The 16,492-nt window shown below is 48.0% G+C and overlaps 1 protein-coding gene across 4 annotated transcripts in view; it reads right to left on the bottom strand.

Moving 5' to 3' along the window:
• Positions 1-16,492, bottom strand: part of Kiaa1549 (KIAA1549 ortholog) — a 136,024-nt gene that overhangs the window by 49,779 nt on the left and 69,753 nt on the right. For all 4 annotated transcript variants that reach the window (XM_076566506.1, XM_076566504.1, XM_076566505.1 and 1 more), the window contains exons 6-10: positions 14,931-15,114; positions 12,735-12,794; positions 11,459-11,607; positions 8,358-8,535; positions 1,989-2,173 (exon numbers count right to left, since the gene is read on the bottom strand). In XM_076566506.1, the coding sequence (XP_076422621.1) occupies positions 1,989-2,173; positions 8,358-8,535; positions 11,459-11,607; positions 12,735-12,794; positions 14,931-15,114 (756 nt within the window). The remainder of the gene's footprint in view (positions 1-1,988; positions 2,174-8,357; positions 8,536-11,458; positions 11,608-12,734; positions 12,795-14,930; positions 15,115-16,492) is intronic.

Here is a 16,492-nt window from a genome sequence, read left to right as displayed (position 1 = left end):
ATACATGTTCACATGTGTGTGAGTTGATGTTGGCTGTCTCCCTGATCATTCTCAGGCTGGGTCTCTTCCTGAGCCCAGAGCTCGCAGATCCATCAAGTCTAGGTAGCCACCTTGTCCCAGAGAGCTGGTCTCCTCCTCAGGTGTTCTGGGATTACAGGCAGCACCACACTCTCCCAGAGTTTATGTAGGCGTGGAGGATGTAAACAGGTACTTACGCTTTCACGGCAAATGCTTTCATCACTGAGCCATCCCCAGCCCGTTTGGTTTTGTTTCTAGAAACTGTATAGTCCCAGCTGGCCCTGAATTGTGATATCCCTGCCTTCATCTCCCCGGTGCTGGGACTGCAGGCAGGCACCACTGTGCCTGACTAATAGATCTTTTTTTTCCCTGAGACCATCTGAATAAAATCAGAAGGTTACCATGGCAATCTCTGATTTCTTGCTCTTTTGCCATTTGCTTGATCTTATCACTTTCAGAACAGAGCAAGCCTTCCAAGATTTACATGGTAGGCATGTGCTAACCAAAGCAGCAGCTGGACTGCACAGGCTGCTGAAATGTATGTTGGTCAATGGCTACAGCTAGAGGCTTTCTCTGGAATGCAGGCAAAGTTTTTGTTCACACCAGGTGAGCTGCTGGATGATGACCCCAAGCCATTTTCTTTGCTATGAAAGCTCACGACCAAAAAAAAAAAAAAAAAAAAAATCACAGAAAGTCCCGAAATACTCACATTAAAAAAGAATCTCTATTTCTACAAAACTAAATGCTTGGAGAGACAAATGAAAAGTGGGGGGCTGGAGAGATGGCTCAGTGGTTAAGAACACTGACTGCTCTACCAGAGGTCCTGAGTTCAATTCCCAGCAACAACATGGTGGACCATAACCATCCATAATGAGATCTGGTGCCCTCTTCTGGCATACAGACAGAATACTGTGTGTGATTATATATATATATATATATATATATATATATATATATATATATATATATATATATATATATAAATCTTGAAAAGAAAGAAAGAAAAGCAGGGAGCTAAAAACAATTGCTATCAAATTAGGTGTGGGTAAACCAACTTAAAAAACAAACAGGGAGAGGAAACAAAAAAATAAAAAAAAACACTAGGGAATTCAGCAGGGACATGGGAAATGTAGAAAGGTGCATTAAAAAAAAATCTAGAGAATCTGCGACTGCGATTCTTTGTCCTGATCTAAGGAATAACAAATGAGGAACAGCGCCTGACATAGGCCGTCTGTTTCAAGAGCAGCTCTCAGAGTCCTTCTCGGCAGACAACCACTGGCCGCAACAACAACAAAGTGGATCTGCGGAAGACTGAAGGCCGTCATAACCCTGAAGTTTAAAACACCTCGGACCAATTTTTAATGCTTAAATGGGCACTGGAGAGATGGCTCTGTGGTTAAGATCACTTGCTGATCTTCCAGAGGACCAGAGTTTGGTTCCCAGCACCCATACTGGGTGGCTCAAAGCACCTCTAATTCCAGTTCCACAGGATCCAACATCCTCTTCTGACCTCCTCAGGCATGAGCATGCACACACACAAACCACACACACACACACACACACACACACACACACACACACACACACACACACACACACACACACACAAAATGAATTCCCAACGCGAACAGAAAGAAACTAAGAGCCATCTAGTGGATTTGCGTGAGGAAAGACACACAGATCTGAAGGATGGCCACTGCTCTTCAAAAACAGCCCGAGTGAACAGATCACAATTCATTCACAGGATGAACTGATCTACTGAGCCTCTCAGATTAAAATCACTTTGCATCTGTTTTTACAGGTCTTGTTCTTGGGTTGTATTACCAATACAGAGGTCTGGGGCCATGGTAAACAGACATGAAGACAGAGGACCCCCGTTAGACCAGGCCCTCCCTGTCCTCCCACATCCAAGCCTGGACCTGTTTCTGCCCCACGAGAATGCTCACGTGGACACTGAGGTGGGGGCTTACCTTCTGCCGCTGCTGAATGTTGGCCACCGTGTCAGGCTGAAAATCCAGCTTGTCTGTGCGGCACAGCTTCCAATAGAGGATGACGACAATCACAGTGACCACCAGCACCGGGATGACCACGCCAACCACGACCCACAGGTTGCTGCTCTGTGACTCCGGGGACGGCCTCTTCACTCTGTCCACAGCTGCAGAGGAGCAGAGGAGGGAGAAAGACTCTCAGCAACACGCTCTTCCCTCATTTGCTGGACAGAATATGCCTTCCTCCGAGAGACTCGGGGGTTTGTCATACAGCTCACGCCACGAAAGGAACCAGACACATTCGAATGTCGCACAAGGAATGGACCAGGGATCACAACGACACATACGATGTGTCAAGAGGACAAAAGTTTGGTCGATTCTAGTCTCTTGGTGTCTAGTTTATTCTTCCTGCTCCATAACATCTCATAAAATAGTTCTGTACAGCTTCATTCAAAATGGTTCTCTTCAAAAATGAGAAGAGCAGCTACGTGTTCAAGACACCGCTGTGAGCACCGTATCCAATGGAGCAGGAATACCCCCCCCCCCCAGGTCTCTGGAAAGAACGTGAGCTGGAACTTGGAGGTCTGGGAAGGAAGCTCTTCCCCATTCTACTAACTCACTTCCCTCTGTGTCCTTACCTACAAACGTTTACTGATGGTGCCAGACACCATTCTGAAGGCAAGGTGTGCTGATGCACTAGCAGACAAAAGCCCTCGGAGGGCACTGCTTCTAGTGGCCGCAGGGGAAGCTACCGAGCAGTGAATCCCCGAATAATGGTGTCTGATACTAGTGCTACATACCAGAGGGAACAGCCAACGAGTTACTGTTGTGGAATAATCTGTTTGTACACTGTGAAGATGCATTGCTCTGATCGGTTTAATTAAAAAGCTGAACGTCCAATAGCTAGGCAGGATTTCTAGGCACAGAGGACGCTGGACGAAGGAAGCAGGAAAGTAGGATGGACAGTACGTAGATGAGGTAAACGAGCCTTGTCGGGCAGCACCCAGATGAACAGAAACGGGTTAAGTTGTAAGAGCTAGTGGGACAAGCCCTGAGGTACAGGCCGAGCTTTCATAATTAGTAATAAGTCTCCGCGTCACTACTGGGGAGTGACGGTCCCAACAAAAACGTCCGACTACAAGTTACAGCACCCAACAAAGGCAACTGGGCACGTCCACCTCAGCACCTGAAAACCTGACAGAGATGGTGCTGTTCACGGCTGCACTCACCACGATGATGATGGCGGAAAGCCCAAGCCATCGACGTGTGAACGGATCGACAAATGTGGTACAGCCACACAGCAGAGCACTAGTCAGCTCTTCAGCAGGAAGTGGGGCACTGTGGAGCTGGCTCATTGGGTAAGCATACGTGCTGGATAAACGGAAGGACCTGAATTCAGACCCCCAGCACCCAGGTCAAAGAAGGGCGTGGTCACGGTCCCACCTGTAACCCCAAATCCCTGTGGCGCGGAGACAGGAGGATGGCTGGGCTTAACAGCCACCAGCCTAGCTCCAGGTTCAGTGAGAGACCCTGTCTCAGAGGAACTGGGTGGAGAATGACAGAGTGGGACACCTGTCTCACACACAAACACAGAAGAAAAAAGAAGACCAAGAAGGGAACCTCAAAATAGCCACGACCGGAACGGACTCTGAAAACACGCTCTCCGAGAAAAGCCAGACACACAAGGATAAGCGTCGTACCAGAGAGGCACCTACAACGGTCAGATTTAGAGACAGAAGAAAACTGGCTGCCAGGACCCGAGGGCCACTACCCAACGGGCAGAGCTCTGTACCCAGTGGCAAGCTCTGGGACAGCAGAGAGGAGGTGGCTGCACACACTGAGTACAGCCAATGCCACTTGTTCATGTGTGTCAAGATGGTTTGGAGAAGGTCAACAGGGTTACAGATGTCTTTCTTTCCTTTTGTTTTTGAGATTATAATTACATAGTTTCTCCTTCCCTTTCCCCTCCAATACATGTACTTTTTACCACCCCGCTCCCCATAAAGAAGACTCTTGGGTTTAACTAAAGGGAATGCTTGTTAGGAAACTGAAGTCTGAACATGGGGTTTCGGGGTGTTGTCTTCCTCACCTGTGACCTTTGAACCCTGGGAACATGGACCTTCCTGGGAACTGCTTTATTACCGGTGTCAATTACTGGATGGCATTAAAGCGAACTGTACTCCTTTGGAATAGCCTGTCTGCACTCACAGCCATGCCCACACACTGCAGCCTCTCACCTTCCACGCCTCAGGTGACCCTGCAGGGACCCTTCTGCTCCCACCCCTCTCCAATTCCCTCGTTAGCCCATCCTCTGCCCTGTGTCCTCATTCCTTGCTGATCCTTTGCACCCCTGGTGCCTTACCGCTCTTTTAAAAATCCCCTTCATTCATCCTCAGCCTTAGATGCTGTACAGCTCCTCCTTGCTCTGCTCACCCCAGCTTCCAAGCACTGTCTTTTCAAACACTCCTAAATTGTGATCGGCAGGGACTAAGCTCTGAGCTTCTTCCTGTCACGGTAGCTAATACCTGCTCCAGGATCAAAATATGTCCGCTCAGAGACAGAGCAACAACACAAAAAGATTGTATTATTATTATTATTATAGATTATTTTTATATGTATGAGAGCTTTGCCTACATGTATGTCCGTGTACCACATGTATGCAGTGCACTCGGAGGTCAGAAGAGGGGGTCAGATCCCCTGGAACTGGGGTTACAGGGGTTGTAAACTGCTGTCTGGGCGCTGTGTCTCCATCCCAGGTCCTCTGGAAGAGCAGCCAGTGCTCTTAACCACCGAGCCTTCTCTCCACCCCCAACAAAAAGTCTTAGAGAAGTTTATGTCTAACAGGGGGAGAATAAGGTCTGTATTTTAAAGTGTGGCCTGGATGGAATTTACATCAACAGCTCATGCTGCTAAGACCAAACAAAAATGGGCATGTTGACAGCTCACGGAGGAGCTGAGGGAACTGGTATTCTTCTGAGTTCTAATCTAGGAAAACCACAGAGGCAGGTGTCCTCAAGGTCCCTTCGCTGGCCCTGGTAGAAGTGAGGCTTCTTCTACCAACCCTGAAATCCCATATGGCCTTGAGCGGTCCTCAGGTCAGGTGACTCAAGTTAGGACCCGTCACGGACAAGGAAGGAGAGGGGAACCAGACCAGGGTTAAGTAAGCTTTTAATGAAATGAGTAGAGCGCACCTTGAGATGGGAGGGTGGGCAGGTCAGAGAGACACGACCACCCTAACTCTTTGCTCTCAGGGCTTTTATTGAGAAGTCAGGCAGACTCAGGCAGACACCATTCCTAGGTGAGGACACAGAGCTCCATGTATGTGGAAACCAGGCTGGGCCTTTTCGGGTCCTTGCACATGCATGTTTAGTATGGAAAGCCACGTCACGAGGGACGACATACATGTGTGCTGTGTAGAATTCACTGTGCGGGCTAGCTAAGCTGTGGAAGGCCTACCGTGCACAGACAGGCCTGGAACCCTTGTGCAGGTTCTGTAGGAGTCATCTGAACTTGTTGGGGTCTCACGGTATGTGTGTGGTCCAAGTCAGCGTGTGTATTTTAGATGGAGGAAACGGCTCACCACATTTCACTGTTTTCAGTCCTACCTGCTCTCACTCCTTCCTGCCTTTGGTTTCTCTTAGCTTTGGGGCCAGCTAGACGCTACTTGTGGATTTCTCATTATTTAATAAAGCCAGCACCGGTTAATCTTGTAACTCTGTGGTCAGTGACAAGCACTTGGAGGACTGCTGACCTGCTTGGATAGTCCAGCACACGAAAATCTGCACCCCCATCATTCCTAACTCGCTGCCAACCCCCAACAGAAAGGTGCTTGTATCCTCTTGAAATCAAGCTTGTGTACACCACGGAGGGAGGCAGCTCTCTCATCGCCTGCCCCGGCTCTGGATGCAATGTCAGGAAGTGCTTTTTTATTATTTCCTCACTGATCTGAAACAGAATCCACTACGCAGTCATCTCGGGCACACCAAACAGCCTACTAACGGTATCCCGTCCTCTCTCCCACCACTGTCCATCAGACGAAGGAGGTGCACACAGCGACCCTCACGCTGGTTAGTCTCCAGGGACAAAAGCCTCCTCCACAGGGTGATTTCAAAGGGACTGTTTAAAAGCTGGGCTGGAGGAACACCTCAGTGGTTAAGAGCACATGCTGCTCTTCCAGAGGACTTGGGTTTGTTTCTTAGCACCCACATGGTAGTTCACAACCCTCTATAATCCAGTCTCAGTGGATGCAATCCCCTCTTCTGACCTCTGTGGGTATTGCATATATGTGGTACACAGATATCTATACAGGCAAAATACCAGTACACGTAAAATAAAAAAATAAAATTAAAGAAAAGAGTTTAAAGCTGCATTGTTGACTTTATTGGGGAGAGCAGGGTGTAACAGCTTAAAGCTGATATAACTGGGCTGCAATGTTCCAGAAGCTGGACCTGAAGGACGTGAAGACATAAACCGGAAGATGCCTGGGGGTGGATCGCCTCCATACGGAGCATCTCATCTATATGGCTCTGCCAGAGTCACTTCATTTATCTTAGAGAGGTATTTATTCTTATTTTATGTATATGAGTGTTTGCCTCCATGTATGAATGTGCCCTGTGTATTTGGTTCCTGTAGAAGCCAGAAGAGGGTGTCAGGGTCCCCTGGAACTGGAATTATGATGGTCATGAGGGTGCCTGGAACTGAACCCAGGTAATCTTCAAAAGCAGCCAGTGTTCACAGCCACTGAGCCATCTCTCCAGCCTCATTACTCCATTGTCATGAAAGAAACTGGGTATTGTATGAAGACTGAGAGTCACATGGAATGCCTGTTATAAAGAAGCTGGCTAATGATTTCATCCAGAGAGTTGTAACCGATGGAGTGGACATAAAAGTTCTACTTGTTACAGACAACCTAGGCTGTAATAACTGACCTTCATAATGAAATACAAAGCTACTTGAGAAGTACAGAAACATATCTTGTGGTCATAGCATGCCCTTATGTCTGTGACGTTTGGCCTCTGTGAGTGTTGATGGATTGTAAATTATGCCAACTCCACTTTCTTACAAGTGTTAATTACAAGATTATGTCTGAAATGGGACTGTCTTAGTGGTCATTTCTGATTGCATGTTTACATCTGTCTAGGGTGTATTTGTGAAGAGCCCATTTTACAGACATCAGCACGCATCCACAATGACATTTAAGCACAGGTCCATCAATCTATGTTTTTAATAAACACACTGACAAAGGAAAAAAACCTTGCATTGTCTCCTACCTCTCCTCAGTAAAGTTCTTCAGTACTCCTCTGCCATTAAGACATCTGCCTATCCCTCTCCTTCGGGGAGCAGGTTTGCCCACACACTATCAAGGCTGCTCTGGATCATGGAGGGGAAAATGCCACAAGAAGACTTAACAGCCGTCTGACTTGTAAAATCCGATTTACAGAGTTATTTTCTCCATGCTGCTCCCCATTCTTCATTTTCAATCCACACCCCAAATCTGGCATTTGGAGAAGAGGTACTGAGAGCAATCACTGCCAGAGGGCAGGTCCCAGTACCTTCCAACAATAATAAGAACTAGCAAACACGTCTTTCTAACTGGGCAGCAGTGTGAGGCGAGGGTGAGGGAGAAACACACTGAAGAGAGAGTGAGGATCAAGGGACTCCTTTGTGCTCAGAGACCCCGAAGGAAGCCCGTCAACCTAGAGGGCACCTCCCAGCTTCCTGAGTGACTCACTGACCCCACCAACACGCAGGGTGTGACATGGAAGATTTTGGAATAAAAACAGAATAGGTACCTTATTTTACCTAAGACAGTTTTTAAAGTGGAAACCAGTACGGGGTAGGGAAAGAGTGTCCGTGTTGATGTAAGGTCCTGTGACTCACTAGTAACTCTGTGAATATGAGGTGTGAGGTAGGAAAAGCAACAGCAGTGGCCACAGCCACACAGATGGAAATAAAAATAAAGAGGGTTTCGGCAGAGAAAGTACAAATAAAGCCACGCAAGCCTGACGTCCTGAGCTGGAACCCCGGAACTCCATAAAGATGGAAGGAAAGACCTGAGTCTACAAGGTTGTCCTCTGATCTCCACAGAATCACCACTGCATGCATACACGTGTGTGCGTGCACACAGAGTGTATATTCTATAATTTTTAATAAATAAATTTAAGAAAAATACAAGAAAGTCTCAGCAAATGGACATCAACAGCCAGCCTCTCCCATAAGCACCACTTCAGGACAAGGTTTTAGGACATAAATCTACACACAGGTCAGAATGTCGTAGTTCAGAGCTCTCTATCAGAACACAAGAGGCTTTGGCCCCCAGCATGCTCGGCAGGGTAAAACTCCTGGACTTACGCTGGGCAATGGCACCTTGAATCCGGTAGCCTAAGATGATGGCCGCTCTCTGAAGGTCTACCTTGTTGATCAGATCTGAAGACTCGGCTGCAGTGAGTCTCTCTCCATCTTGATTCTCCACAAAGTAGATGAGCTGCACAGGATTGTCATCTCCCTCCAGCCTGGACACGTTCACTACCTGCGACAGACGGAGTCCATCAGCATCAGGGAAGCTCACGCTGCCAATGCCCCTTCTCAGGGCACTCAGTCCCTAGTGTGTGACTTGGGATTTGTCCTAGCCCTCTTCCAAAGCTCACTACCACATCCGGAGTCCCAAAATCTCCTCGGTGCTCTCTACTGGTGGAGACAGAGTTACAAGCAAAGTCCCTCTATGTGGAATAGCAACTATACTTTGTTTCAATGTCTTCTTTGAGACAAAGGGACCAACAGCATGCATAGAACAGCACCAGACAGTCTGGAATTGTACCAACAACCTCCACCAAGCTCACCATGCCATGGGAGTGTACCTATACTTCTACCCTCTAGACTAGAAAGTCTGGGGAATATAGGAGCTGCTACAGCTTCTCCTCATAGAAATCATTCTCGGTGGTAGCCACTTTGATTAAAGACTGTGAAGGCTGTCCAGTCTAGAAGGAGCCATAGAAAGATCTAACTCCAGCATTCTTTCTGGATGACGGCTAATCAGATTTATATTGGGAACCACAATATACAAGGTATCTCCGAGTCAACCACTTGGGTGACTAAAAGTATATGTGTATTATACAAGTTATGTGGCCCAATGAAGAAATTTTGAGAAACACATGTAAAACACTATAAAGAATAAAATGAAACCCTCTTGAAATTCAACCAATTACAGAAAACCACTCTAAAGACTTGAGCATAGTTCCCTGTGAAAATTCTGTATTGCTTCAGGTTTGTTCTTCAAGTTCCTCTCTACAGCTCCTTTTCAGAGCACATTTCTGTATTACTAACTTTTTAAATTGCTGTAGGATATTCCAATACATTCCAATACATTCCATTACCCACTCGCTGATTCCTAGAGAGTTAGTTCTATGTTGGCTCAATGTTTTCTTATCTCTTTTGTTAATTGGGAGGGGTTGAAACAAGGTCGCACTCTGTACCCTTGGCAGGCTTGGACCTGGCTGTGCAGACCAGGCTGACCTCTACTTCCCTGGTGCTGGGATTAAAGGTGTGCACCACCATGCCTGGCTCTTTTGTTCGTTTTTGAAACTGCACTTGTTTGTTTGTGTGTGTGTGGACACACGTGTCCCTCGTTGTACAGGTGAAGTCAGAGGACAACGTGCAGGAGGCCCCTGCACTCACACGCACGTGCAAAACGGAGTCCGCTCTCTCCTTCTACCACATGAGGCCTGGGGCTCGAACTCGGGTCATCAGACTTGGTAGCAAGTGCCATCTCACTAGCCCCTGTTCAGTATTTTCATTTTCAGAAATAAGGTTCAGGCAGAGAGCCTTGTACTTCTGTACACAACATCCTTTGTGGAGACCAGAAACAGAGTGGCCTCCGTGCGATCCGTCAGGGGGCACTGGTCTGGGGAAGCTTGGTTACCTTCCACAGCTCTGATGCTCCGACCTTAAGAAGCTGGAGTATCCAGTTTAACACCTGATCACCCCGGTTCCTGGTGCTCTGTAACTGCTTTACATGCACACTCAGCCCTTGTGGAGCCATGGACTATTGGATAAGGCAAGGCCTTCATAATTCATCTTAATGTTTATTTCGTTGTATGCTTATTTAATTAATGGTAACTTACTAGTGCTTTTTCCTTTCTTTTTTATTGTTTTTTTTTTCCCCCTTAGTATTTGGGGCTGGAGAGATGGCTCAGTGGTTTAGAGCACGTACTGCTCACAGAGATCTGAGTTCACGTCTCAGAACCCACGTCGGAGGCGGTGGCACACGCCTTTAATCTCAGCACTCAGGAGGCAGAGCCAGGTGGATCTCTGTGAGTTCGAGGCCAGCCTGGTCTACAAAGTGAATTCCAGGAAAGGCGCAAAGCTACACAGAGAAACCCTGTCTCGAAAAAACCAAAAAAAAAGAAAAAGAAAAAAAAAAAAAGAACCCACGTCTGGCGGCTCACAGCCAACTCTAACTCCAGCTTCAGAGGCAGAGGTATGTAACTCCAATACCTCTGGCCTCCGCAGGCCCCCATACTCACATGCATGCACCCTTATACACCTATACATAATTAAAAATAATAAAACAAGTGTTTAAAATCTTAGCACTCTGTAAGCTTCCCGGGGTGACTGCACCTGGCAAGGAAACCATTTGGGGAGCCTAAGAACTGCATTTCCGGGCAGGGAAGAGAAAGCAAGCCTGGGAGGGACGCATTTGGTGAAGGCGCTGGTGGACAGGGACACTAATTCTAGGTAAAACTGGCACCCTGACCTACCCATGTCACTTCCGTATCTTGTTCTTACACCCCGCCCCGTCCATCTGTCACCCTTCACTGCCGGGTTTCACCCTAGTTCTGGGTTTCTGAAATGTTCTGTGACCCCCATTTTCTGTAATCATCCAGGATTGGTAGAAAAAGAGACTCATACCATTCACACCGAGACAGGAATTAAACAGCAGCTCCACCCCCAAAGTTCTGTGAGTATGAGCATCTTTAAATAGGTCATTTTTCAGTTCAAACAGCTCTGCTCCTGTGGTCTGCCTGCCCCGTTCCCAGAGAGAAGACGATTTGGGTAACAGAAGACGGCCAGGTTGGCGGGAGGTGGGGAAGGTGAGAATTCTGAATAGTGGGCAGAAAATGCCCTCTGTCTGCTTACGACTCCCCCATCAAGGATTCATTTCTAAAATGCCGCTAGTACCATAAAACAAGGTCAGCCGTCGGTGATTTTAAAAGTCGCTCTTCAGAAAACAAAGCCTTTTGACGACACAGGAAGCTGGGGGTAAGTTTTCTTCCACGCTCCCTGCATTCTAGGGCTAGGCCAATGAATTGCTAAGGTTTCCGTCTGGACCCTGAGTCAACTCACAAGGCTGCCATGTTCAGTAGAACACTTCACGTCAGGCTTTTCCCACGTGCATGAAAACAGCAGAGTTCCAGGGGCTTTTCCTCTGCTCCCTACCCTCCTTGAGCGAGTACCTGCACCACACTGTTCCCAGAGGCCACGGTGGCCCTCCGCCACATTCTTCTCCTGGTGGGCACCTCGCTGAGCAGCTGGGCCAGTTTGCGCTCCATCTCCGCCGGAAACACTTCATTATGGAGCTGCTTCTCCACGACGCCCAGGAGGACTGTGTTCAAGGAGAAACAACACACTCAGAGCAAGTCAGCGTAGAGAGTCACGAACATGGGGGGCAGGGACCACAGCGTGTGTGCACATGTGCAAAATCCCATACAGGATTACCACAAAACACTACCTACTAGACGGGAGACGTAAAGGGGGGATCTCTATGGGAACAGGGTAAAGGGCCCTCCAAGTGGCCTGAGACCATGGCAAACTGAAGAGGAGAAGCCCCAGGAACTCAGTACTGGGAACTCTGAGCACAGAGCATCTAACAAGATCAAACAAAGGGTCCCGTCAGTCTGCGCTACCTCAAACTTCTGGACAGTCTGAGTTCTTATCTTGTCTTTGAACATAGACTTACAGTCTCCCTTAAGGAGAGGGCATCTGCCTGCTTCTTGCTATCTCTATCAGACAAAAGTATCTCAACAGATAATCGGCTTATCCTCCAGTTGATAGGGAAAGAGCCAAAATGGTTTCAGCTCTCTCTGAGGTCCAATGCCAGGCAAGTCACTCAACACTCTGAGGTCTGGAAAACGGCATCGACACACTGTATGAAGAGCTGAGGCCACACAGGCTTCAGAGCCCATACACGGTGACTGTCCCCACTTAGACACTCTCTGTATGACCGGCCCCATGCTGCTTGCACACTGCGATCTGGGACTCTTAGAATTCAGGGACCAGGTTAGAGAGCCTTGCACTGAAATATCATGTCCTCAGTCTAAATACATGGCCCTGTCTGTGGGCGTATCAACCTGGATGTGCCCAAGTCTGTCTAAATACCTGACCCTGGTTCCCAAACTAGCAATACCCCATCTAGCAACACTTTCAGAAAAAAGTATTTTCAGCTTGCTTCTGAGCTTTATCCTACGTCAGGTCAGGAGACAACTGCAGATTCTGGGTAGACTCTGCCCTGGACTTGATGTATGAGTTCTAAAGCAGGTCTTTTCTGTGCCATAACTCAGTGGGACACATTCCCATAGCCCAAACCGAATCCTTTTCTCATTCATTCTCTGCCAAGAATTTGAAGTACATCTTGTCCTGGATTTATGAATCAGGAAGGGTGCATCATTCCCCATATGCCCCCACAGACTTCTTACTGGAGAGGTCCCCAAACATTACGTAAACTGAACATACCTGTTCTGACCCAAGAGGACTTCAACAACTGAGACAGGTTGAGCTGTGGGTACTGGAAGGCTACGAAAGGCAAGAGTCGGAGAAAAAGAAAGACTGTGAGAAACGTGTTTTCACTCAGAATGCAAGTATTCTGAGAGCATCCGGTAAATCATAACACACTACCTTCCCTACACTATAGCACTTTTCGAGACCCCCAAATACCAAGAATATGAAGACAGACAGACACCAGTTTCTGAGTCCCTAGGAGAGGGAAGGATAAAAGGAAAGGAAGGGGCTTCTCTGGCCTCATCATGGACCACTGCATCACACACAGGTCACTGCATCGGCTCAAAGCATTTGTAAGCTGTGTTTTTCAGAGCCAAGGGCTTCCTCAGCAATGCGTCAGGGTAAAGTGAAGCATGTTCTGGCTTGCTGGCAACTGTCTCTGGGTGCTCCTGCTTATTATTTTAGCTGTATGTACATATACTGTACACAAATAAAAACTGTTGTATATAAATAACTTCAATCTGTCTACTTGTCTGTATACATTTTTTATGATTTATGTATTTATTTGGTTTTTTTTTTTTTTTTTTTTTTCGAGACAGGGTTTCACTGTGTACCCCTGGCTGTCCTGGAACTCGCTCTGTGACCAGGCTAGCCTCGAACTCACAGAGATTTTCCTGCCTCTGCTTTCTGAGTGCTGGTATTAAAGATGTGGACCACCCCCACCCTGCTTTATGGTTCATTTTTAATCATGTGTGTTTGTATGTCTATCTGTACACACGTGAGCGTGGGTGCCCACAGCGGCCCCTGGAGAAGGAGTTACACAAGAGCACCACCACGTATGTACTCAATCACTGCGCCAGGCCTGCAGCCCCACCTTCATATTTTATAGCTTCTTCTTGACTTAATTAATAATATATTGAAAGCCATTAGGAAACACGGGTCAGGATACTTGGCTGGTCCATTTCCAAAAAGAACTTTATTTTATTTATCTGCCTGCCCTTAACTCTGGAATGTACTGCTTTCTAAAGCAGACATCCCCTCGTCTTCCCCAGCTGCCTGGCAATCTGACTACTTCAACCAGGAAGGTTGTTTTCATTTATTACTTTTTTATATATATTTTTAACTTAATGCACAGTGGAGTTCACTCTTTCTGGCATCCGGTTTCATGGGTTTGGGGAAATGCCCCACTGCATAAGCATCATCACCAAGTGAGGACCCGGAAGTTTCATTCCCTAGCCCCCCTCCCCAAAGCCACCTCCCCTCCCCTTCTGCAGACCAATGTCCTCTCCACCTTTACCCCCGAATAGCTGTTCCCCATCCCTACGGCTTCCTGTTCTCTAGACCCAGTACACTGTTTATAGTGCCCCTTCGTTCTCAAGAACACACAGGAAAGGGAGGCACAGGGGCAGAGAACTGCTCTGAGCCTGCCCTGGCTGGGCTTGGTAAGTCCTGATTTTATTCGGGAGTTCAGTCAAGTATGTCCTGTGGAAAAGAAGACCCAGTGAACCTGCTGTGTATGACATTACCAGGGCAGGTGCACAGCACTACACATTCATTCAAACTGCGAGGCGTGAGCCCCACCATGAACCTACAGACTCCGGGGTGCCTGTGTCAGTGTGTGTCCTCTGGTGGTCAGTGGGCCATCCCGGCCAGGATTTCATGACGGAGACGTCGTACACGTGAGCGAGCAGGAAAACAGGAAAAATCCTCTCTCCATCTGGACGTCATTTACTATGACCCCCAAAGCACTCTAGAACGACTGGGTCTTTCTCTCGTTTTTTCTTTTTTTGAGACAGGGTTTCTCTGTTATAGCCCTGGATATCCTGGAACTCACTCTGTAGACCAGGCTGGCCTCAAACTCAGAGATTCACCTGCCCCTGCCTCCCAAGTGCTGGGATTAAAGGTATGCGCCACCACTGCCCCACCAATTGGGTCTCTTTTTAGAGTTAAAGATATATTTTTTTTTTTTTTTTTGGTTTTTCGAGACAGGGTTTCTCTGTGTAGCTTTGCGCCTTTCCTGGAGCTCACTTGGTAGCCCAGGCTGGCCTCGAACTCACAGAGATCCGCCTGGCTCTGCCTCCCGAGTGCTGGGATTAAAGGCGTGCGCCACCACCGCCCGGCTGAGTTAAAGATATTTTAAAGTAGAGATCTACCCACAAAAATCCTGGCAGCCCCTTGGCCGGCGCTCCCCAGGAGCCGGGAAGTACTCACGTTCTGCGATCTGCAGCACTGGGTACCCCAGGTAAAAGCTGAACTCCACCACCGTCAGGTTCCGGAGCAGATCGCTCACCTCTGACCCATTCAGGAAGCCCTGCATGCCTTTAACAGCAAAGATGATATTCACCGGGCCCCTGCGAGGAGCCACCCGCGAGGAGCCAACGGTGACATTCACAATCTGAAAGAAGGAGGTCAGAAGACGCCTTTGGAATAAAACGTGCAGCTGAAAGCCTGACGTTGGTATCTACCACGAGTTCTCCGATCACTGTTCTTCAAAGGCGGCAAAGAGAAAAGATGCTTTGTTTTTTAAAGATGGTGTCTCACTCGACTGTCCAGGCTGGGAACTTCTTGCCTCAGAGTGCTGGGATTACAGCTGTGTGTCTCCAAGCCTGACTAAAAAGGAGGTAAACCTCTAAAAGGAGAGGAGCTGGCTGGCTTCCCAACCCTGTTCCTTTTTTTTTTTTTTTTTTTTTTTTTTTTTTTTTTTGTGAGACTTGAAACACTGTTTACTGGAAATGTTTTTTACATTAAGTGGTGAATTGACAGAATGCACCCAGAGCCCCTCCCCCTCCAGCCCCAAATCCCACGGAAGGACAGTAAGTCGAAAAAAGGGGATAAATCCACCACAGCGCTGAGAAGGGAAGAAAACCAGAAGTCCTGTCAAATTTCTAAAAGATGGAGAAAGGACAGGATGATGGCGCTGAAATAAACCAGGACCGAGAGAGCCAAGAGCCTGAACACACACAGGCAAAGGCTAAGACAGTCTCATTCTCCCGCAGGGAGGCTCCCTGGAGAGAGCTGAAGACCTGAGACCAGAAGTAGGTTACTGAGCAGGCATGGTTCAGCTCATTAAGAGGAGGCAAGCCAAGAGTGAACTGAAGCCTCCCTCTTCCTGCCGATCCCACACCCAGGTCCCACACCCAGGCTGACGCAGGCCCCAGCACTGCCACCTCCCAGAACAGCCAGAGAACTGCCCTCAGAGGAAAACGAGCCCCTCCCAGAGGAGACCAAAGGCCTCCTGTGGGTTAAGACCTTCAGTAAGGAAGGCGAATGGATGACTCCAGTGTACACCAGAGCTCACAAGACATAAAAGGCAGTCTGTGCCATGAACACCACTCACAGGGCTCCATCCCCAGAGGAGGGCCTCCTGAGCTCGACACAGGGCAGGCCAGCCTGTCTATTTCCTCTCTGATCACAAGCTGTGCATCGCTGCATGTACAGAACACCGCACTCCAGTGTGTTCCGATAGAGCCTACCCAGCTCCCAGAGCTCAGCCAAATTCTCCCATCAGGAGACAGGGCTGACGGAGAGGCAGCCTCCATAGCCAAAGGGGACAGCCAGGCCAACACTGTAATTAACCCCGATCTCCATCCCTCATCACCAACCATCCTCCTACCAACCAACAGCCCCCAAAGACACAGAAAACCGCACAAAGGCGAAGGACAAAGACCGGCACACAGAACAGTACTACAGAGGAAACAGACACGGGAAGAACACAGAATAAAACGGAGAGAAACTTCTGAAAATCCTACTTAATGTCCTCTGAGACTCGGAAG

Source organism: Peromyscus maniculatus, chromosome 3 (assembly GCF_049852395.1).
Source record: "Peromyscus maniculatus bairdii isolate BWxNUB_F1_BW_parent chromosome 3, HU_Pman_BW_mat_3.1, whole genome shotgun sequence".
Classification (NCBI taxonomy): domain Eukaryota; kingdom Metazoa; phylum Chordata; class Mammalia; order Rodentia; family Cricetidae; genus Peromyscus; species Peromyscus maniculatus.
Note: the sequence above shows the minus strand (reverse complement) of the source record. Positions and strands in the feature narration are given on the sequence as shown.